The sequence below is a fragment of the Vidua chalybeata genome, chromosome 7, assembly GCF_026979565.1.
Source record: "Vidua chalybeata isolate OUT-0048 chromosome 7, bVidCha1 merged haplotype, whole genome shotgun sequence".
NCBI classification, from domain to species: domain Eukaryota; kingdom Metazoa; phylum Chordata; class Aves; order Passeriformes; family Viduidae; genus Vidua; species Vidua chalybeata.
The window spans coordinates 30235380-30253980 of NC_071536.1; the positions used below are offsets into that span (position 1 = coordinate 30235380).

At 45.5% G+C, this 18601-nt stretch overlaps 1 protein-coding gene across 1 annotated transcript; it reads right to left on the bottom strand.

Annotated features, from left to right (window-relative positions):
- Positions 1 to 8073: 8073 nt before the first annotated feature.
- Positions 8074 to 18074, bottom strand: MARCO (macrophage receptor with collagenous structure). The gene is made up of 15 exons (XM_053947810.1): positions 17898 to 18074; positions 16750 to 16851; positions 16124 to 16360; positions 15702 to 15737; positions 14764 to 14799; positions 14283 to 14390; positions 12864 to 12971; positions 12723 to 12767; positions 12080 to 12178; positions 11931 to 11984; positions 11376 to 11420; positions 11115 to 11222; positions 9887 to 9928; positions 9388 to 9564; positions 8074 to 9093 (listed from the first exon to the last, which is right to left on the bottom strand). The coding sequence occupies exons 1-15, from the start codon at positions 18010 to 18012 to the stop codon at positions 8963 to 8965; spliced, it is 1443 nt and encodes a 480-aa protein (XP_053803785.1). The 5' UTR covers positions 18013 to 18074; the 3' UTR covers positions 8074 to 8962.
- Positions 18075 to 18601: the final 527 nt, after the last annotated feature.

Sequence of the window (18601 nt, forward strand, 5' to 3'; positions counted from 1 at the left end):
CTGGTAAAATTCATCTGTCATTTAATGATTTTCTCTGCACAACCCAGGCTATGTGTGGGTGAATTTTTTTCTGTTGCGCATCCTGGCCAGAATAAAGTAATGCCTTGATTCTCTAACACTAAAAATGTTGTTGGAGAGTTTTTGTTTTTCCCGTTGTTTCAGTGACAATATGAACTTTCTTTTTTCCTCGAATTTGACTTGATTGTGGTTACAAATGCTTCTGAAGCCCAAACTCTAATTTCTAATCCTTAGCTCCCTGAAAATATCCCTTTGTTTTCATAATAATCTAGGATTTTGATGTTCTGCTGGAGGTTCCCTGCATTTCTGTTCTTTCCTATGGGAGGAGTTTAGACTTTCTTTTCCTCTGACGATTTTGAACTCTGGATGTTCCTCTCATCTTTGAACTTCTCTACTTTCCACCCAGGTACTGATCATATCACCTGCCAGGTAACTCTCTCAGCAACCCTCAAAGGGCAGATGGGATGGTTCAGACCAGTATTTACATATTTGACTTATTCCAGTTTGCCTGAAATGCTGCTGCCAGATAAAAACACTCTTCTGCTGCATCAAGAACACGAAGGAAGAAAAGTGTCTGAGCTCCTTTCAGCTATATGCACTTAATCTGTGCTTTTAATTGAGAAGAACTTTGTCTTCTTTGATTTGCAGCCTTTTTACCCTTGACAGCTACTGCAATAACTTGGGTGGTCCTCTTTCAGACTGCTCATTCTTCCCGATTTTAGAGACAATTGTAATGCTCAAGCTTGCTGAAAATTACTCAGTAAGGGATTTTACATGTTCACCTCATTCAGGAAAAATAACTGTGGGTATAAACGGTTTAGACCTCACAGAGGTCAAACAGAGTTGAGTTTATTTACACCAGCTGAGCACCTGACTGAGCCTATCCAAACCTGACAGTGATCTCTTCCTTTCGCAGCTGTGATTAAAATATTTTCTGTCTTAACCAACCTTAAAGGCCTTAGAGGCCTGTTCTCTGCTCCATACCTCAGTGTGGCAGCTGGGCTGGCATTGCATTAGTTGTTTGTCATGCAAGACAAATGAGTTTGGGTTTCTTTCAATTCAACAAGACTTTTGCTGATTAACAGTATCAGTTTTTTCAAATACTGCCAGCTACCACGGTCTTGTTTGAAAAAGGTCGAGTATTTGAAAACTAAATGGCAGAAATATCAACAGAGCAGTACATACAGGTCTGATAACAGATTAAGAGTTAAAGCCTTTGAAACAGTACATGAGTTTTCCTCCTTAATGTGAAAATGATGGCTATCATCTGGTTTGTAAATTCATATCAGATGAACATCTTGGAACAGTTAGAGCTAAAGAGCAGAAGATGTACAACTGAATAGAAGGGAAAAACAAAAACTATCTTCTAAAGATAAGGGAAGGGACTCACAAATACTTCATTAGATAGGGAAGGGATCCACAAATACTTCATTAGGTAGCCTGTGGTACTTGATGTTAGCTGGGGGGCAAGCCCTTCTGCATTGGAGAAAGAGTTTCTCCTCTCTAAATATCAGCACCACAATATAAGAAAGATATTAAACTGTTAGAGAGTATCCGAAGGAGGGCAACAAAGGTGGTGAAGGGCCTTGAGGACAAGCCATAGGAGGAGCAGCTGAGGTCACTTGGTCTGCTCAGCCTGGAGAGGAGGAGACTGAGGGGAGTCTCATCAAAGTCTACAAGAGAGCATTGTGAGGGAAAGAGGAGGGGCAGACACTGATCTCTGCTTTGTGGTGACCAGGGACAGGACCTGAGGGAATGACATGAAACTGTGTCAGAGGGGCTTAGGTTGGATATTAGGAAAAGGCTCTTCTTCCAGAGGGTGCTTGGGTTCTGGAAGCACTAAGCCTGCCAGAGCTCAAGAAGCACTTGGATAATGCTCTCAGGCACATGGTATGATCCTTGGGGTGGTCCTGTGCAGGGCCAGCAGCTGGACTTTGATGAGCCCTGTGGGTCTCTCCCAACTCAGGATATTATATCATTCTATGAAATATGTCTCTTTAAAGTAATTTGGATGAAAGCTCTACACAACTCACTTCTGTGCTTATACTTCAACAAAATTTTAGCTTTCCGACTTTGCATTTCTGTTGCCAGAAGCCATTTCATCACTTCACATTAAGCGAAGGAATCAGGATCCTTGAGAGCTTAATGGCACAGAGAAGAAGGATGGCTTGGGACTACATCCATCATAACAGGGCAAGCAGCAATAATTAGGGTTAAACTGCAGAAGTGTCAAGGTGGGAGAAAGCTGGAACCAGAGGTGTTGATGAAATGCTGTTGTCGGCAGTTTTATAATGCCTTTGTGGCATGTGATTGAAAATTACTGCGCTTTCTAATAATCAGTGCAGCTCGATTTAAAATGCCTTGTTTAAATAACCATTTTGGAAAGAGTCCCTACTGTTTTCTGCACTAGAAAACTTCAGGATTCCTAGCCTTAGGCATGCTTTTCCTGGCTGCTCAGGCATTTGAGGAAGGACTCATTTTGCTGCCAGGTCTCTCACCTTCCTCCCAGGCTGCTGGGCAGCACACACAACCCATCATCAAGCCCAAGAGTAGACTCACCAGGAGCTAAAGCAGTATTTTAGAGAGCTGGGAAAAAAAAATCTCAAAATAGGGCTGAATTATCAGCAAAAACAAATCCATGTATTTCCCCAGTTATCAACAGAGTGATGTTGATTTATACCAGCTGCAGATGTGACCCAGGTCACAGCTCTCTGCTTCATCTCCTGTGCTGGGTGATGCTTGGAGGCCTTTTGCTGAAGTCTCATGGCTCAGGACCCCTCACTGAGCTGGGCCCCACATGTTTATTGAGGACTGTACATTTTACCCTCGCATCCTCAGTGTGCTGAGCCTGTCCCACGGGGTGACAGAACGTCTCCCCCCACCTCCAGCGGGTCACAACTGACATGCTGGCCAGTAATGGGAAGTGGCACTGTGCATCCGGGGGCAACAAAAGGGAAATGTTGAAAAAGTGACTTTTTTCACATTTCCCAGTCTACGATGTGTAAAGTCAGAGTGTGCCAGAACACTGTGTCCAGAAAAGAGCTTCTTCTGCCCTCTTCATCAAGCTTGCACCAGGGGACTCAAAAAGGCTTCTAAAGCAAATAAACTGGAAGCAGGGGACTTCCTCATTCTTAATCTTACTATTTTGAAGTAAAAACAAAGGAGAAGCAAAGGGTGTTCTTCCTTCTCTCATCTATCCCTTAACCACAGCCAGATCCATTTATAGTCTTGTGCAGCTCTTTCAGTCTGGTTGAAATAACTGGATTTTCAGAGACAGGGTATTTCCCTTCCCTGCAGCATTGCTGTAGGAGTCTGTCCCTGCTTGTTACTGGAGAAATTTTATAGCCCTGCAAGTTGAGTCAACAGTCTTTACCCAAGTGTGGAATAAAACACCCTTGTTCTTTTAGCCCTGGGATCCTCATCTCTCAGCCCTGGGTAATTTGGATTAGTTGTTACTCATGCAAACAGTGCCACTTTAGTTTAGTTTGATCTCATTTCTACCCAGAAAAGAGTTTGAGGGCCTCAGAAGAGAGAGCTGAGAGCCTTCTACTCCCAACGAGCTCCTTCTATCGCTACTCTGTAAAGTCAAACATCTCCTTTAAAATCAGAGAGATTGCAAAAGCAGAGTCCCAGTGTTCATGTGAGCCACACTTTTATGGCAAAAACCTTCCAGAAATACCCTTTCAGATGCTGAGCAGAAGTAAAACTATCAAGGTCACCTCTGGTTTGATCTTGGCATGTGCTGCACATTCCTCATTTCTCTAAACTCTGGCAAGGGCATTAGCATCCCTTTAGAGGTGTGCTGCTTGCTTGGAACAGTAAGCAGCTCTTCCAAAACCGGTTGTGGGCTTGTCCCTGCTAGGTGAAGTTAATTGTGTTAAGGAAAACTTATTTTATCTCTTAAGCCTTGTCTGAGCAGACTTCAGGCAACAGCACTTGGTGGCTCAAGGACCTCAGCTGGCTCCTGGTGTCCCAGCACAGGTTAGGAGTGGAGTGACTGAGAGAGCTGGCACATTAATTAATAGGGCAAGAATTCTTTAAGGAATATGATGCTTTCTCTGCTTTCAGAAAACTTTCAACCAAGGTGAGGCACCTTCCTAGAAAACAAGCTGTATTTTCAAAATTATGTAGAAATCCCTGGGGGAGTTTTCTGCCCTGCACCATGCAGAAGATCAGATGAGATTATTACAGTGATCCCGCTGGCCTCAACATCTGTGAAAGTTTGCTGCAGCTCCTTTGAATAGTTACTCTGCTTAGTAGGAGGTGACTTTTTTTTTTCCTGTTGGCATGTTATCAGAGGAAATCAGACTAATTGTGTATTTATCTAGAATTACAGTTATGAATCTGCTCTAATAAGGCAGTAATTCATATCTTGAGTGATTTATGGCCTGAGCCTGAAAGCCCTCTGAATCCTTTGGCTCCACTGGGATTTCCTAAGGCAAGGTCATTGCAGAATTGTGCTTCCTTTTGCTGCTGATACTCTGATGGTGTAGGACCAGCACCTTCACAGCACCACTTATTTGTTAGCATTTATACAAAGCATCACAAGCCGACCCAGAATAAATGCAATTTGTATTCTATTTTCTATCCACCTTATTTAACAGCTCCCAAAGTTCTCTCCTGCCATCCTCTGCTGGGGTGCTTAGGTGATTTGGGAGGAGTTTTAGGAAGCAATTCTTCTTCACTCTGGAACTTCTGCAGTTAAAATTCATTTATCTCCAACAAAGGAGAGTAAAGAAGAGTGTTTATAGTCCCTGTGAAGAAATTTTAACCTAGGACTCAAAAGACAAAGACCGCTGTTGAACATCAATGTTTATTTAGCATTTTAGCATTTAAATCTTTTTCTGTTTGGATGTGTTTTTCCTTTTGAACTGGAAGCATAAGTTTCACTGTTTGCCTGCAAAAGTATTTTTTTTTTCATCTCACACTGAATCCCCTGAAAAACCTCAAATATTCTTGTAAATCTCAAAGATACGAAGGAGTTAGCCCCCCCTTTCTCCCCATTTAGACCTTTGAAGGTTGGTGTGACTAGAATGATTTTGGAGTTATAGTTCAGAGCTGGAATAAAAAATGAAGGGAAGCATTTTGCAATACCGTAGCATGTACAATAACTAATTACTTATAGATTTTAGGTCACATTTGAAAAAGACAAATACTGAAATAAATGGATAATCACTTGGAGCTACCATTAACAGTTTGTTTAAGCACTTTGGGTTAAAATCAGCTTGGTGTCAAGCAGAGCAGCTGCCTGCATCAGTGCATGGTTGTGCCAGCGCCTGTGAGAGCCACACTGGCTCCTTTGCAGGATCAGAAACACTTGGAGCTTGGGCTTGTGCACTGCACTGGGTGCTTGGTTGGGCCTTTGCTGGACCGTGCTGGTGGGAAGAGTTAACCAAGCAAAAAACCTGACCAGTTCTGACACCAAGTGAGACAGAAAAAAAGTCTTAGGGTTTTGAGGCCAGATGCTGCCCTCCACTGTGATGTTTAACAGAAAAAAATGAGGAAATGTGCTGGCAGATTTGTAGTGATATGGTCTAAAAACATCAGAAGACTTCAGAAGAGAGGGATGAAAATACAATTAGTGGCCTATATATGATGTGATGAGTTTGAGCTTTAGATATAGCCTGCATATGTATTAAAGTTTTTACCTGTCTGTCATATGAATGTAATGCAGAAAATTAATTCCTTTATTGCATATTTTAATACGATGTCTTGAACACATTAAATTGCTTTTTTTACTTCTGCAGTTGGAATCACCAATAATTTTGCAAAGGACGTGTGTTATGATGCATTCAGCATAAACTTCAGGCTTTGGAAACCTGGAGAACTGCCTTTTAGCTGGCAAACCTTTTGCTCTTCAGCTTCTCTCCCTTCCCGTGGGGCTTGAGATGGGAAACCTCACTTCAGTTGCTTCCCTGTGAATTTTGGAAAATCCTTCCAGCCACACACATATCCCACACTGTCTGGCTGTTCTCCATTCCTTTAGAGATGACAGAAGGCTCTGTTTTCTCCCCAAAATGAGAAAACTCTCAGCTTGGCACCAGATAGCCTCTATGAAATGTTCATCTTCTTGGAAAGGTAGTGTCAGATACATTGGAAATGCTGTTTTAGGGCTCCAGAAAAGGTTTGTGTCCTCAAGGGTCTTTGCTAACTTACCTCATTAAATAGATGTGAGCCAGCAAGATGGGACAAAACTACCCAAAAGACCCAAATTCATCCCAAACATCTTCAGATCACAAGGAACGGCCAGGGACAGGGATGGGAGCATGTGGAAATAACATAATTCCTAGGGGAAAGTGTTCCATTTTAATTAATTGTATCCCTTTTATCCATGACAGTGTAATTGCATTTTGCTTAACTAAGTCTTTTTAATTGGTGCTGGCATGAATGATAAGCCAAGCTGTACCACTCCTTGTTAGCTGCCACAGGCAGCTCTTTCAGGGCAGTGCAGGATGCCTGGGAGACTTTGAAGCTGGGGTGGAACAGCTGGAGCTGGGCATTTGGGAGGGAGGGGCTGTGGCCCCACAAACCAACCTACAAATCTCAGGGCCACCCTTTCTGTAGATGCAGAAGGATTTTTTGTTGCTCACCAACCATCCCATGGTGACTTGTGGCACTCTTCCTGCCCCAGTGGACCTTCTCTTAGACTGGAGAAGTGAACATATGGGGCACGAGTGTCCTCCAAACCTGCTGCATAGGGATCCCAGTGCTGAGCTTCAGGCTCCAAATGCCACTGCTGGGACTTGTGTCCTGCCCCCACAGGGGTGAGGCTGGGGATGAGCTGTGCAGCTGTCCCTCCTCCAAAGGGACACCCCTCCCATGCTGGCAAAATCTGAGGGTTTGCCTTAAAAACCGTGTTTCTAGCAATTAAGGAGTGGGGAGCAAGACCTGTACAGTGTCACAGTTACCCAACAGTCTCTCACAAACCATCAGGCACAAGAAGCTGCATCACAAAGACCTAAAATCATCTACTCTTATTTTGCAAAATCCCTTTCTTGGATGACTTGTTGACCCCTGCTGCAGTTACTGAGGATGGAAACCACCACAGCCTGCCTCAATCCCTCAAACCAAGCACCCCACTCTCAGTTTTTTTTCTCACTGTGTGTGCTGTCAGCTATTCCACAGGATAAAACACATTTTAGTCCTCTCCTATGACACAGGTGGGACTTCACAGGCACCCTCTGGATGCATCTCCAGGCCTTTGTGGTCACTGCCCTCCCACTCGTGGGATCATAGAATCATTGAATGATTTCAGCTGGAAAGGACCTTAAAGGTCATCTAGTTTCAAATCCCTGAGCAGGGACATCTTTTACTAGACCAGGTTGTTCAAAGCCCTGTCCAAGATGGTCTTGAACACTTTCAGGGATGGGGCATCCACGGCTGTTGTGGGCAGCTTGTGCCAGTGCCTCACCACCCTCACAGTAAAGAATTTTCCCTGACATACAATCTATACCTACTCTCTTTTCGTTTAAAGCTATACCCCCTTGTCCTGTCACTACATGCCCTTGACAAAAATCCCTCTCCAGCTCTCCTGCAGGTATTTGGAAGGTGCTCTAAGAGCTTTCTGTCCTCGAGACTGAACAGCCCCGACTCTCTCAGCCTGTCTTCCTCGGAGAGGTGCTCCAGCGCTCTGAGCATCTCCTTAGCCCGCTCTGGCCTCGCTGCGGCAGGCCGGTATCCTCCTGTGCCGGGCTCTCGGAGCTGCACGCAGTGCTGCAGGCGGGAGCGGAGCGCAGAGGGGCGCGCAGGATCCGCGGCTCCCGGTGGGAGAAGGCAGCGGGGCCGAGGGGCAGGGGCAGCCCGGCTCTCCCGCACGGCTCGGCGGAGCGGCGGCGGCCCTTGAGCTCCCCTTAGCGCCGGGAAGGAGCATCGGAGCCGGGCGGCTCCGCGGCGGGGATGGGCAGGGTGCCGGGAGGGGCTGATGGTGCTGGCGCCGTGCCCGCAGGTCCCACCGCGCTCGTGGCATCCCGTCAGGATGTGTCCAGCGCTTGTCCTTGCAGGGAGACCTTTATTTATTGAACGCAAATTGCATCAATCGCATGGGATCCAGGAAAGCCCAGTTCGATATTTTCTCCCTAATATCTACAGGTGTGTGTGGATAATTTTATTTCTTTATCTATTCGAGCATTTATTTGTTTATTTATTTATCTATTTATTTATTTATTTATATTTAACATCAATTGATAGCTTATTCATGCTTTGGTATATTTTTTATTTGCCATCGTTTTGCTTTACTGGAGCATCTAATTTCTAATGGCATGAAAAGCTTAGCTTTATACACCAGATAAGGAAGGGGTATTGCTCCTGGAGACAGCTTAGGAAACTCTGACAGAGAAAGCAAGGGACTTAGCTAAGGTCAGAAAAAAGTGCTGTGCCAAACCAGGATAGTATGGCACCTAATGTGTGACCAGCATAGTTTCTGAACAATATTTATATTTGCAAGCCAGAGAGATCATCTGATGATTTCTGAGCATCTGCTCTCTTGGGTGTATGCACTTCTCTGGGGGTTTTAAGCTCAGGTTCACAACTGTAGCATGATGAAGATGGACTATCCAGCTCAGCTGCAGTAAGTGCAGGTTTCTGCATACTGATCCTATTCTCATACTGTGCTAAGCTAACATGGACCATCCCCTCCCCTGTGGACTTAGAGGTCACACACGTGTGAGCTCCTGCAGATGAGCTGATGTCAGGTAGCTGGAAAAGCTGTGAGCTGGCTCACAAGCCTGAGCTCCAATTGTTTTGTGACAGCTGGGATGTTTCAGGTTACCTGTGGGTCTTGCAACTGTTACTGATTTGTGAAAAATTCAACTTTCTTTGTCAATATTTCTATGACCTGGTAAAGAGGCAGAGAAGCAGAGCCTGATGAAATTGGGTTTGCATCATGAAGAAGAGCTCCATGGAGAGCAGAGGCAGCAGCAGCTCCCAGGACAGACTCGGTGTCCCATCAAGCACACTCCACCCCAACATCCTCGCCGTGGCTGCAGTTATTTTCACCCCAGGCGCGCTTGCTACAGTCCGTAATTGAAATTTCACTCCCTGTGCAACTTACATCATCAAGCCAAATTTGTCCAGTACCTTTGGAAGATTAAACAAACAAACAAAAAACTGTTGGATGGGAGAAAGAGGAGTATGCCTTTTTTTCTAAAGAGAGCCCTGTGGGCAGCGGGCATGTGTTGGGTTGAGTGGCTGGCTGTTGGAAATCAAGCAATTGGGCACAGTTCAAGCAGAACTTGACATGCAGCTGCCTCATCCCAAGAGGAACGAGGAAATCACTGGCTGCTGGGGTAGGTGACCTTGCTGTGGTGCTTTCTGTGTGTGTGTAACCACCCATGCCAGGCGTGCAGAGGTGTGAAGCTGTTGTGGACTCACCGGGAGTGGCTGTGAAGAAACTGACCGCTTGGCTGAATCCCAGCATTCGGCAGACGACACCGGCCTCTCGGGTGGACCAGCCATCGTCACAGATTGTTCCCCAGGACCCTCTGTAGAAGATTTCCACACGGCCCCTCCTGCTTCCTCCCACAATTCGTACATAATTACCGGGCCCAACTGAGAATTCAGAGAAGAAAATAACTCCATGGGTCATACAGGCATAAGGAAAAAGACACTGACAGACAGAAGCAGTGACCACCAAACCAGATGGATGTTCCCATCTCCAGGGTTGGACCAGAGGTTACTAGTAGCTCAAATCCAAATAATTCAAGAGCCCCCCTGCATCTGGAGACAGCAGGCTGCAGCTCAGAGCACAGACTCCTTGGCTCTGTCAGCAGTGCTGTGGGTTAGCCAGCATGAGCAGAGGGGTATTTTGGTCCTGATTTCAGGTAGCTCTGATACCAGAAGGCAAGTGAGAGAAGTAGTAAAAGTCCAGTACCTTCTCCTTTTTCACCTTTGCTCCCTTTTGGTCCTGAGGAACCTGTTTCAAATAAGAAAATCAAACATGTGACAGTTGCTTGTGAAAAAATCTGGCTATTATCTAGTTCTGAATACTTGTGTGAGTTAGAGATGTCCAGACTCATCCCTTTGTAGAAAATGAACACCCTGAAGTGACCAAGGGTATATAAAAGACACAAGGCAAGAAAAGTAGGATAGCATACAGCAAAATATTCCCAATGTGTGACCCAAGAAAAGGGCCACTTTCAAAATCCAATATATTCATTCACTTGTGGGAGATGTTTACTGTTACCTGTAAAATTACATCTCTGATAGACTTTGGGCTCTCCAGAAGCAGGCATGGTATCTCCCAAAGTACTTGCAGGAAGACCTACATCCTGGGATTTGATCTCCAGGGAGAGCAGAAAGGTGCTCTCAGCAATCCTCCACATTTCTGTAGACCATCTTGGAATTGAGGGTAGGGGTGTTTGAAAAAACCCAGTGAGCTCTTTCCCCCACAGCTACCTCCAGAAAGCACGCATTGCTGTCTCCTTCTGGGGACCAGGAGGTGAGATGCACCCAGAGCATGGAGCCAGCCCAGTTACACTTCTTCCACCTTCCAGATGCAAAGCTCCAGAGGAGGAATGCATGGAGAATCTAGTTTATTTTATTTCTGAGTATTCTTGTACTATTCTGTGTGAACAATTAAAAGAAAAAAGCATCTGGAGCACTGTTTGCTTCCCATGGGCTGTTGTAACGTGTTTTTTTCAATTTTTTTTTTTTTAATACAGGTCTTTTGTTTTTTTGAAACATTCTGTGATTGGAAGGGAGAGGGCTTAAGAATGGAAAGTAGCTGTAGTGTGGGCCCTTTTGAACAGCTTTTGTGTCCTACAGTTAGCAAGGTGTAGTTAAACAGCCTCACTGTCAGGTGTTTCCAATAGCTTCACTATTGCATGTTCCTGAGTGCCATGTTTACATGGGATTTATCCCGGGCACGGGGTGTCTCTGATGTCTCTGAACAAAGCAAATAGGAATGTGGGTTGTTCCAGCTTTCTGTGAAATCAGGGATTTGAGAAAATCTAATGCCTCTGTGTACTTGCATGTCTTTTAACACACCTCCCAGGGTGTACAATTGACACCCTGCACATTCCTATGCTAGGAAGGCTGATCTGCAGTCCCAAACCCAAATGTGCCATCAGCTCCACAGACCCTGTGGTAAAGAGCCTTACCAGAAAATCCAGTGTCTCCCTTGGCTCCTTTTAGTCCTGGTTCTCCTTTCACACCCTTAGTGCCATAATCCCCCTTGGTTCCTTTTTGACCAGCTGGGCCTGGGGTGCCTGGGTGGAAAGAAAAAAGTCATTGCCTTTGTCCCTTTCCAGGGAAAGGACATGACAAACATTTCACATTGATACAGAACAGTGGAATGTGGCACCTGAAGTTCTTTGTATCATCATTTTTGTATCAGAATAAATCATGCTATAAGAGTTTACCTGTTGGGCCCTGGTCTCCCTTTGCTCCCTTTTGCCCTGGAGGTCCTAAGATCATAAAAAACAAACAAACAAACAAACAAACAAACATTTATGAGCCTGTTGTTTATACATTTATAAAAGTTTATGCAAATTAGTATTTACAATTTATTTTAACTGATCTAGTTTTGGTGCCTACACTATAAGCATCTATTTCTGAATCAGGTGTCTTATTGCACATCATACTCAGTGCACACCATGCCAAACAAGAAAATACAGGCTGTGGAGAAACATCTTCTCCTGAAGTTCATCTTAAACGGCTTCTTTGTTTGTGTATTTTCAATTTATACAAAAATTCAGGCACCATTACCCCTCACACATATTACAAATGACAGAAACAACCCTCTGGTGAGTAGTCAGCCCACAGCAGCCTGGCAGAGCCCCAGGAGTGCCATGGCATCCTGGGGTGCTTTGGGGATCCAAGAAGACTCAAGAGGTCTCCTCTTGGTAGTGTAGTTCCCTTTCTGGTGTCTGCATGATGTGTGTTTTTTACCCAAAACCTGTTTTATTCTCCTTTACCTGCTATTCCTTGCTCTCCCTGTACACCTTTGAGTCCAGCAATGCCTTGTGATCCTAAAATCAAAAAGAAATCAGTAAGCGTGAACCCATCACACAAAGTGAGGCCAGAGTAGGAGGTCAACGAGTTCTAGGTTTGAGCAGGGCTGTACCTGGGCTACCTTTGGGGCCCTGGTCCCCCTTCTCCCCTTTCTGACCAGGTCTGCCTTCAAGGCCAGGACTTCCAGGAGGTCCAAGTTGTCCAGTTGCACCTTGAGGTTGAGTGAAAGCAGCACACAAATGAAATGTCACACAACACATGAAAGAGCCAAAAAGACAGCTCAATAACCGGCCCTTGCACAATGAGCTGAGCCTATGACGGCAAAGCAAACACTGGCTGTCTCCAAATTGCAATCCTGGCAGTGCTAATCTTAGCAATGCAGTGAGGGATGATCTGGAGTGAAAGGCTGCATGGAACCAGGTCCTGGCTGACTGCCAGCCTTCAAATGCACAAGTTCTTCCCAAGAGAGCAGCCAATTTTGGCCCTTGTGTGTGCACAGGTGTCAGGAAGGAGGCCATGGCCCTTCTTCCCCTCTCAGTCTCCTGCACAGTGAGTGGGGCCCAGAAGAGACAGCCAAGGCTGCTGGATGATTTTGGATGACATTGAAACGTTGGCATGGTTTCTTCATCTAATCATCATCTTCTCTTACCCATGCTGGGATCTAGACCAGCTGCAGCTTTCCTTGTCATGAAACACCACATTAAAGAGATCAGTCTTATGCCTCTACAAGAAAGTGCAGCTTCTGTACAGCTTACCTGCCTCTCCTTTCGGCCCAGGAGGTCCAGGCTTCCCCGGGCTCCCTGTAACGACACCCTGGCATCAGTGCAGACCAGGCTTAGCCCAGCCCCTCAGTGGGGTGGCCCTGCACCCTGCCACACCGTGTCCTCTGCACTTACCCTTGTCACCTGGCACTCCTGGGAATCCAGGCTGTCCCTGAGGACCCATGGGTCCCTGGAGCCCAGGGTCTCCCTTCTTGCCCATGTCACCTTTCTGTCCTTGGGGACCTATCAAACAGCACAGCACACACATGTAAATTCAAAAAAACAGATTTGTTGTCTCTGCAGCCTGTGGAGCACCTCTCTCTGCCACACCAGTAGCAAGGTTTGGCCTCACACCTGTATTCTCACACCTGGAATTGTCACTGAATTACCATTCAGTGAAATTGTCACTATAAAGCTGGAGGAGGACAGAGCTGGCCTGTCTGATTCACCTCTGGCTCTGTCAGTCTCTCTAGCCAGATGTTTGTCTGGCCTGCTGTTAAGGGTTTCCAGTGGTGCAATGACACCTCTCCAATCTATTCCCCAAAATATCCCTCCTTCTGGAATTTTTTCCTCTAGTTAAATATCCCTTACTGCAGTCTGAACGCTTCCCTTCTGCTAGACACAGTGGAGATACAGGGCAGCACATTCCACTCCTGTTCTTCCAGAGAGTTCTGTCATCTCCCCTTAACCTTGTCTTCTCTGTACAGGTGATCAGCATGCTCCAAAAGATCTGAATTACTTGAAAGTGCCTCATTTGAAGACTTCTCCTTCATCTTTCTGCTCTAGAGTTATCCCAAAGTCCTTGCCTTTTGGTACTCCTCCTATAATCCCTCTTCTCTTCTGGAGCATCTTGTGCTAATGAGAGCATTGGGGCATTCAGGATCAGATGGAAGATCTGAGGAAGCTCTTATCAACCTGTCCAACCATCCTCCCTGCTCTGCACCACACACATCACCTGCTTTCTTTTCCTCTCCTGCCTTCAGCCCATGTGAGACCACTGAGTAACAGCTATCCATAATGCATGCTACATGGGAGAAACACATTGCATAACTCTTCTACTTCAGGGGTACAAAGCCAGGCTTATGTAAGATGCTCATAAATCTCTCAGAAAAAGGTTCCACTAAAATGAGGATTAACATCCACGTGCTTGTGCATATAAATTATATTGTATTATTTTATACCATGGAAATCTTACTGCAAACATCACTGCTTTAATCTAGGATAGGCTGATAATTGAATATCTGTGGCTTTCATTAGACAAAGGTCACTTTGTAAAGAGACTTCCGTGGTGCAGAATCAACATTTTGTATGGCCCCTTCCTCCAGCCCTCCTTTGGGAGATTTGCTGAAGCATAACATGAAATTAAACCCCTTCAGATCATGTCAAGTGTCCTGTTTATCCAGCTCCCTCACTGACTGGCAAACCACGCTCAGGGCTTCTTGGATTTTTATGAATACTGACCTATGAAAACTTCTTCTGGTGTTTTATGTAGAATGAGTTTAAAAAGAAATATGTGTTAGAGCATATAAAAATGTTAAGATAGGGAAGTCTTACCTGCAATCCCCATCTCTCCTTTTTCTCCTTTCACTCCTGGACCACCACTTGGGCCAGCAGGACCAGGAGCTCCTTTGCTCCCCTTCTCACCCTGGGGTCCATGTACACCTGCAAGGACAACACCATTTTTCTGATGCTTCCTGGGGTGCCTGTGTAGTCAGTGTCAGCAGCAGGACACCCACAACAGCTGTGAGCATGAGCCAGACTCCACACTGTGCCCCTGAGAGTAGTTGGTGCTGGTGACAGTGGGAAATTGGCCCATTGTGACTGTTGCACACTGATTTTTAAAATAAGATTTTTTTTTTTTCCAGCAAAGTTTTGCTTTTGCTCACATTAGCTTTACATAGGCTTATTTCCTTCAACTCCAATGACATTCTTACTCGCTTACACCTTGGCTGAGGACAAGATTGCTCATAAAATCATCCATAAAGCCACTTTATGTTCATCCACAGAAGTAATTCAGGTGTCAAAAAAGCCTTACCTTGGTCTCCCTTTGTCCCTGGTGGTCCCTGTAACCCTGGGATGTAAAATACATATATCAGCTGACACACACCATCTAGTCACAGTAATGGCTAAGAAGAAGAGACAATTTTTTTAATCATCCTTTGCTCACACAATTTAAGCCACCAGTGAGGCAAATCTTCAGCTGGCAGGGACCAGAACAACCACTTGAGTAAAGTCCTTGGAGCTCAGCTGAGTGCTCAGCTGGGCAGGGGCCAGCTTGTCTTCCTGCCAAGCCCAGCTCATGGGGACCACTGGGGAGATCTTTCATGAAAATGCACTGAACGATTGGGCTCTGATGTGTAATAACACTGCTTGGCAGGAGGTGCTGTTTCAACATCGTAAGTGCAGCCAGGAAGGCTCTGATATGAAAACACAACTTTTAATTTTTTTTTTTCCTTCAGAAAATCTCATCAGTGTAGCCAAGAAGTAGGGATGGATGAGTTACAGACCTGACCTAACAAGGGCTGCATCTTAGATCATCATCACAGGATCACAGAAACTGTTGCCTGGCCCAAGCTCTGCTCAAAGTGGAGCCAGTGTTAGATCAGGACCTGCTGTATCCTCACAGTCTGGAGATATTTACCTCCTTTGGCAGGGGTGGTTCTGCCCAAGCCCCCAGGCACCCAGGGCTGTGGAGGGCAGAACCTGCACCCAGCTCATTCCTGAGTCTGTGCCAATGTTTTCCTAGGGACAGGGTGGGCATCGACCTCTGTGGGAGCACTTGGGCTAGCCAAGGCTCCTGGAGGATCAGTGCTTGTTACAGCAGGTCTCCTCATGACCAGGGCGTTGGGTGTCTGCACAATGGGTAGGGTCTGGGTCTGGAGACTAAAATCCCAAATCCTCACTTAAGGTCTCTTAGATGAAATAAAGAAGAAGAGGAAAAGAGGAGAAGTTGTGGCTCATTTACCAACATACCTGGTAGACCAGGATCTCCTTTGCGTCCAGGAGGCCCTGAAATAAATATTTAATGGATATTTTTCAGTAGTCAGCAGTTGGTGAGGAACCCAGCAGTATGGGATTGAGGTGTGGGCTGGAGACACAACCCTTTTGGAGGACACCTAGAGTCCAAATCTACAATTCACAGGAGGTAAGATGAGCCCAGAGCCGCATGTGCAGCTGCAAGGGGATCTGGGGGTTTGCACAGGGCAGTGCTCAATTTCCTATAGGTGCTTCCTGGTCTGGAGTTGACTCCCATCCTGGGCATGGGGATATAACTAACTGACAGGAAGATTAAATCTTGCCCTAGTTATGGGATCATCTAAACTGGGTTTTCAGCCCCACTAGCGATGCAGAGAAACCAGGTCTCCCCACTGCAGAGCCAGCATGGTGAGCCATACCTGCAACCAGGGTGATGTTGTTCATCCTCATCATCAGGTTTGCATTGTTGCTTTTAATTATGGTGATTTCCTCTTCTAAGCTTCTCCTCCAGTTTTCTTCATGTCTCATGAGAAAGTCCTTCCAAGTAGAGCTTCTTGACAAGGCCAGATTGTTGGCAGAGTAGCTCTGCAGAATCTCTTCTGTATAGGAGGCATTTTGCTCTTGAAGTTTCAGTATCTGTCTCTGCATCTTAAATACTGAGGAGACAAAAACCCATGCAATGATTATTCACTGCCCGATCTGGCTGGGAGATGGTTGTTTGGCAGAGCAGTTCCTCAGCACCTGGCAGGGGGGACACCGGGGGATAAAGACCACCTCTGTTTGACCCGGGGAGGTGGTTTTCATGTGCCAGTCCTTGCTGCAGCCAGGAGTGCAGCTGGGAGTGCTTTTGCAAATGCAAAGCACGCACACAGGGTGGGGGAATTGTTCCCTGCGGCCGCTGCTTTGCCTGGCGGTGTGCGGAGGAGCCTCTCTGCTCCCTCGGAGGTTTCAGATCTGTGTGCTCATTCCTGCTTGCCCGTGCCCCCGGGAGCACCCAGCAGAGCTCTCTTTTGATGCCAAGCCCATGGCGAGGTTGTAGCGTTACCTTTGTACATCAGCAGCCCCTGGCCGGCCGTCAGCAGCAGCAGGTAGATGCTGAGGGCTGTCCGAGCACAGCATGTGGATGCCTTTTTTTGGCTTCGAGGCTCTAAAAACCAAGAGAAGAAGGGTAGACACTCTCCCACATTTCTCCCCTACAAGCTCTGCTGGCTTCCAGCCCTTCCAGGCTTGGCCACAGTGCTTTCCAGCGGTGTGGAGCTGCAAGGTCCCTCTGTGAGAGCGCTCGATCCTGCCAGCAAGGCAGGCTGCCTTCCTCTGCCCCAGGCTTTGCACTGCAATCTGCTTGGCCATCTTTTCCTTAGCTGATTTAACCAGCTCAGTTCCACCAATTCTTAATCCAGCCTATAACAGTGTGAGTGTGGTGGTTTCCCCCTTTCTGCATCAATACATTCCCCGTTTCCACTGCTTTTAGTTGTCCCAGGCTGCCATTCGGAGGGCTGCTCAAAGCAATTCCTTCTCCATCCAGAGCACTGCATATGTGTGATTCCAACAGTGATGCATGTTTGCATCAAAATAAATGAAAAATCAATAATAAACTGAACTGCAGAACAAATTGAAACAAGTCATAAGATGTAAAATCAATCATTACCAGCAAGTGTAAAAGAAATAAATGGCTTTGTTGAATTTTGGCCTTCAGGGAGAAAAAAAGTATTTCAGAAGCATTGGTAACTACGTCAGACATTCAGTAAGTTACCCTCAATTGAGGTTTTTCTTTTTTTTTTTCAAAGTAATGTAATCAGGAGTTTAAAGTCTTAGTTTTAAAAGAGTACAGCATTTTAATTGGTTTTACAGTATAATGGCTTAGTCAGCAATCAAGCTTTTATATTCAGCTAAAAATTCATAAGCTTACATTTTTTATTGAGTCTGGTGATTTTAGTATCTTTATTATGCATGAAAGTCTTACTCAAGAAAATTAGACATTTTCTAAGACAGGAAAATAACTAATTTTTTTCTGATGCTCAGCATCAGCTTTTGGCTAAAAAGGGTAGTTTGACATACTTCTACTTTTAAATGGTAGTTAATTTACTAGCAAAGTCACTGCAAAAAGCATTTAATATGTAATATTTCATTTTTATGTATTGTTTTAGACCAGATAAAATCCATATAAATCCATTGAATAAAAAGAAATCTTACCACTTATCTGAAAGGTTGTGGTAGCAGGTGAGGCAAACCCAATCTTTTCTGAAATACTGAAAGAGTTCATATCACTCGAATTTCCATCTTCCCCGTATTTGTCTGTAATTTTCATGACAAATTTCTTGTGGCTATCCTAAAGCCTTGGACAATAAAGAACTGGAGGTACTTCCTCTCTGCCTCCTGATTTGATATGCTTTCTGATAAGCATTTCCTATCTGCTCAGCTTTTATAGACTGCTGAGAACTCTGATGTGGTAATTTGAACAGTTCCTCAAAAATTCCCGCAGCTAAGATACTGAGCTGCTCTCATGTGCTCCATTGGAGTCCAGGGAGCCATGGGCAGGATTCTGAAAGATCTTCAACCTGGGGTTATTCAGCATCTCTGCATTGTGATGGAGTTAGGCATGAGATGGACATTTTGTTTCTAACACAAGTAAACCTCCTCAGGTAGCCAAGAAGATCCCATGTTCAATGTTATATTGGCAACCACTCTCCTGGGAGGGGAGGCTGAGGACTTTGTCCCAGTGAAACACACAGTAATGTGCACCACGGTGACACCTCAGTGATTGTGCGTGACTCAAATGCAAGGAGGGAAAGGATCAGGAGGACTTGTAAAGACAAGTGAATGATGGTGGCATGGGGGATGCTGAAACCCAAATGGGATTGGGATGACATGGAGAAGAGGCACCTGCAGCCTCCTTG

Excerpts from the sequence above, each read along its gene's own strand:
- MARCO (XM_053947810.1), bottom strand. The coding sequence starts at position 18,012 with ATGAAAATTACAGACAAATACGGGGAAGATGGAAATTCGAGTGATATG. Across the intron at positions 16,852-17,897 it reads CACAACCTTTCAGATAAGTG|AGCCTCGAAGCCAAAAAAAG; the intron begins GTAAGATTTCTT and ends CTTGGTTTTTAG. Across the intron at positions 14,391-14,763 it reads AGGGACAAAGGGAGACCAAG|GTGTACATGGACCCCAGGGT; the intron begins GTAAGGCTTTTT and ends TTGTCCTTGCAG.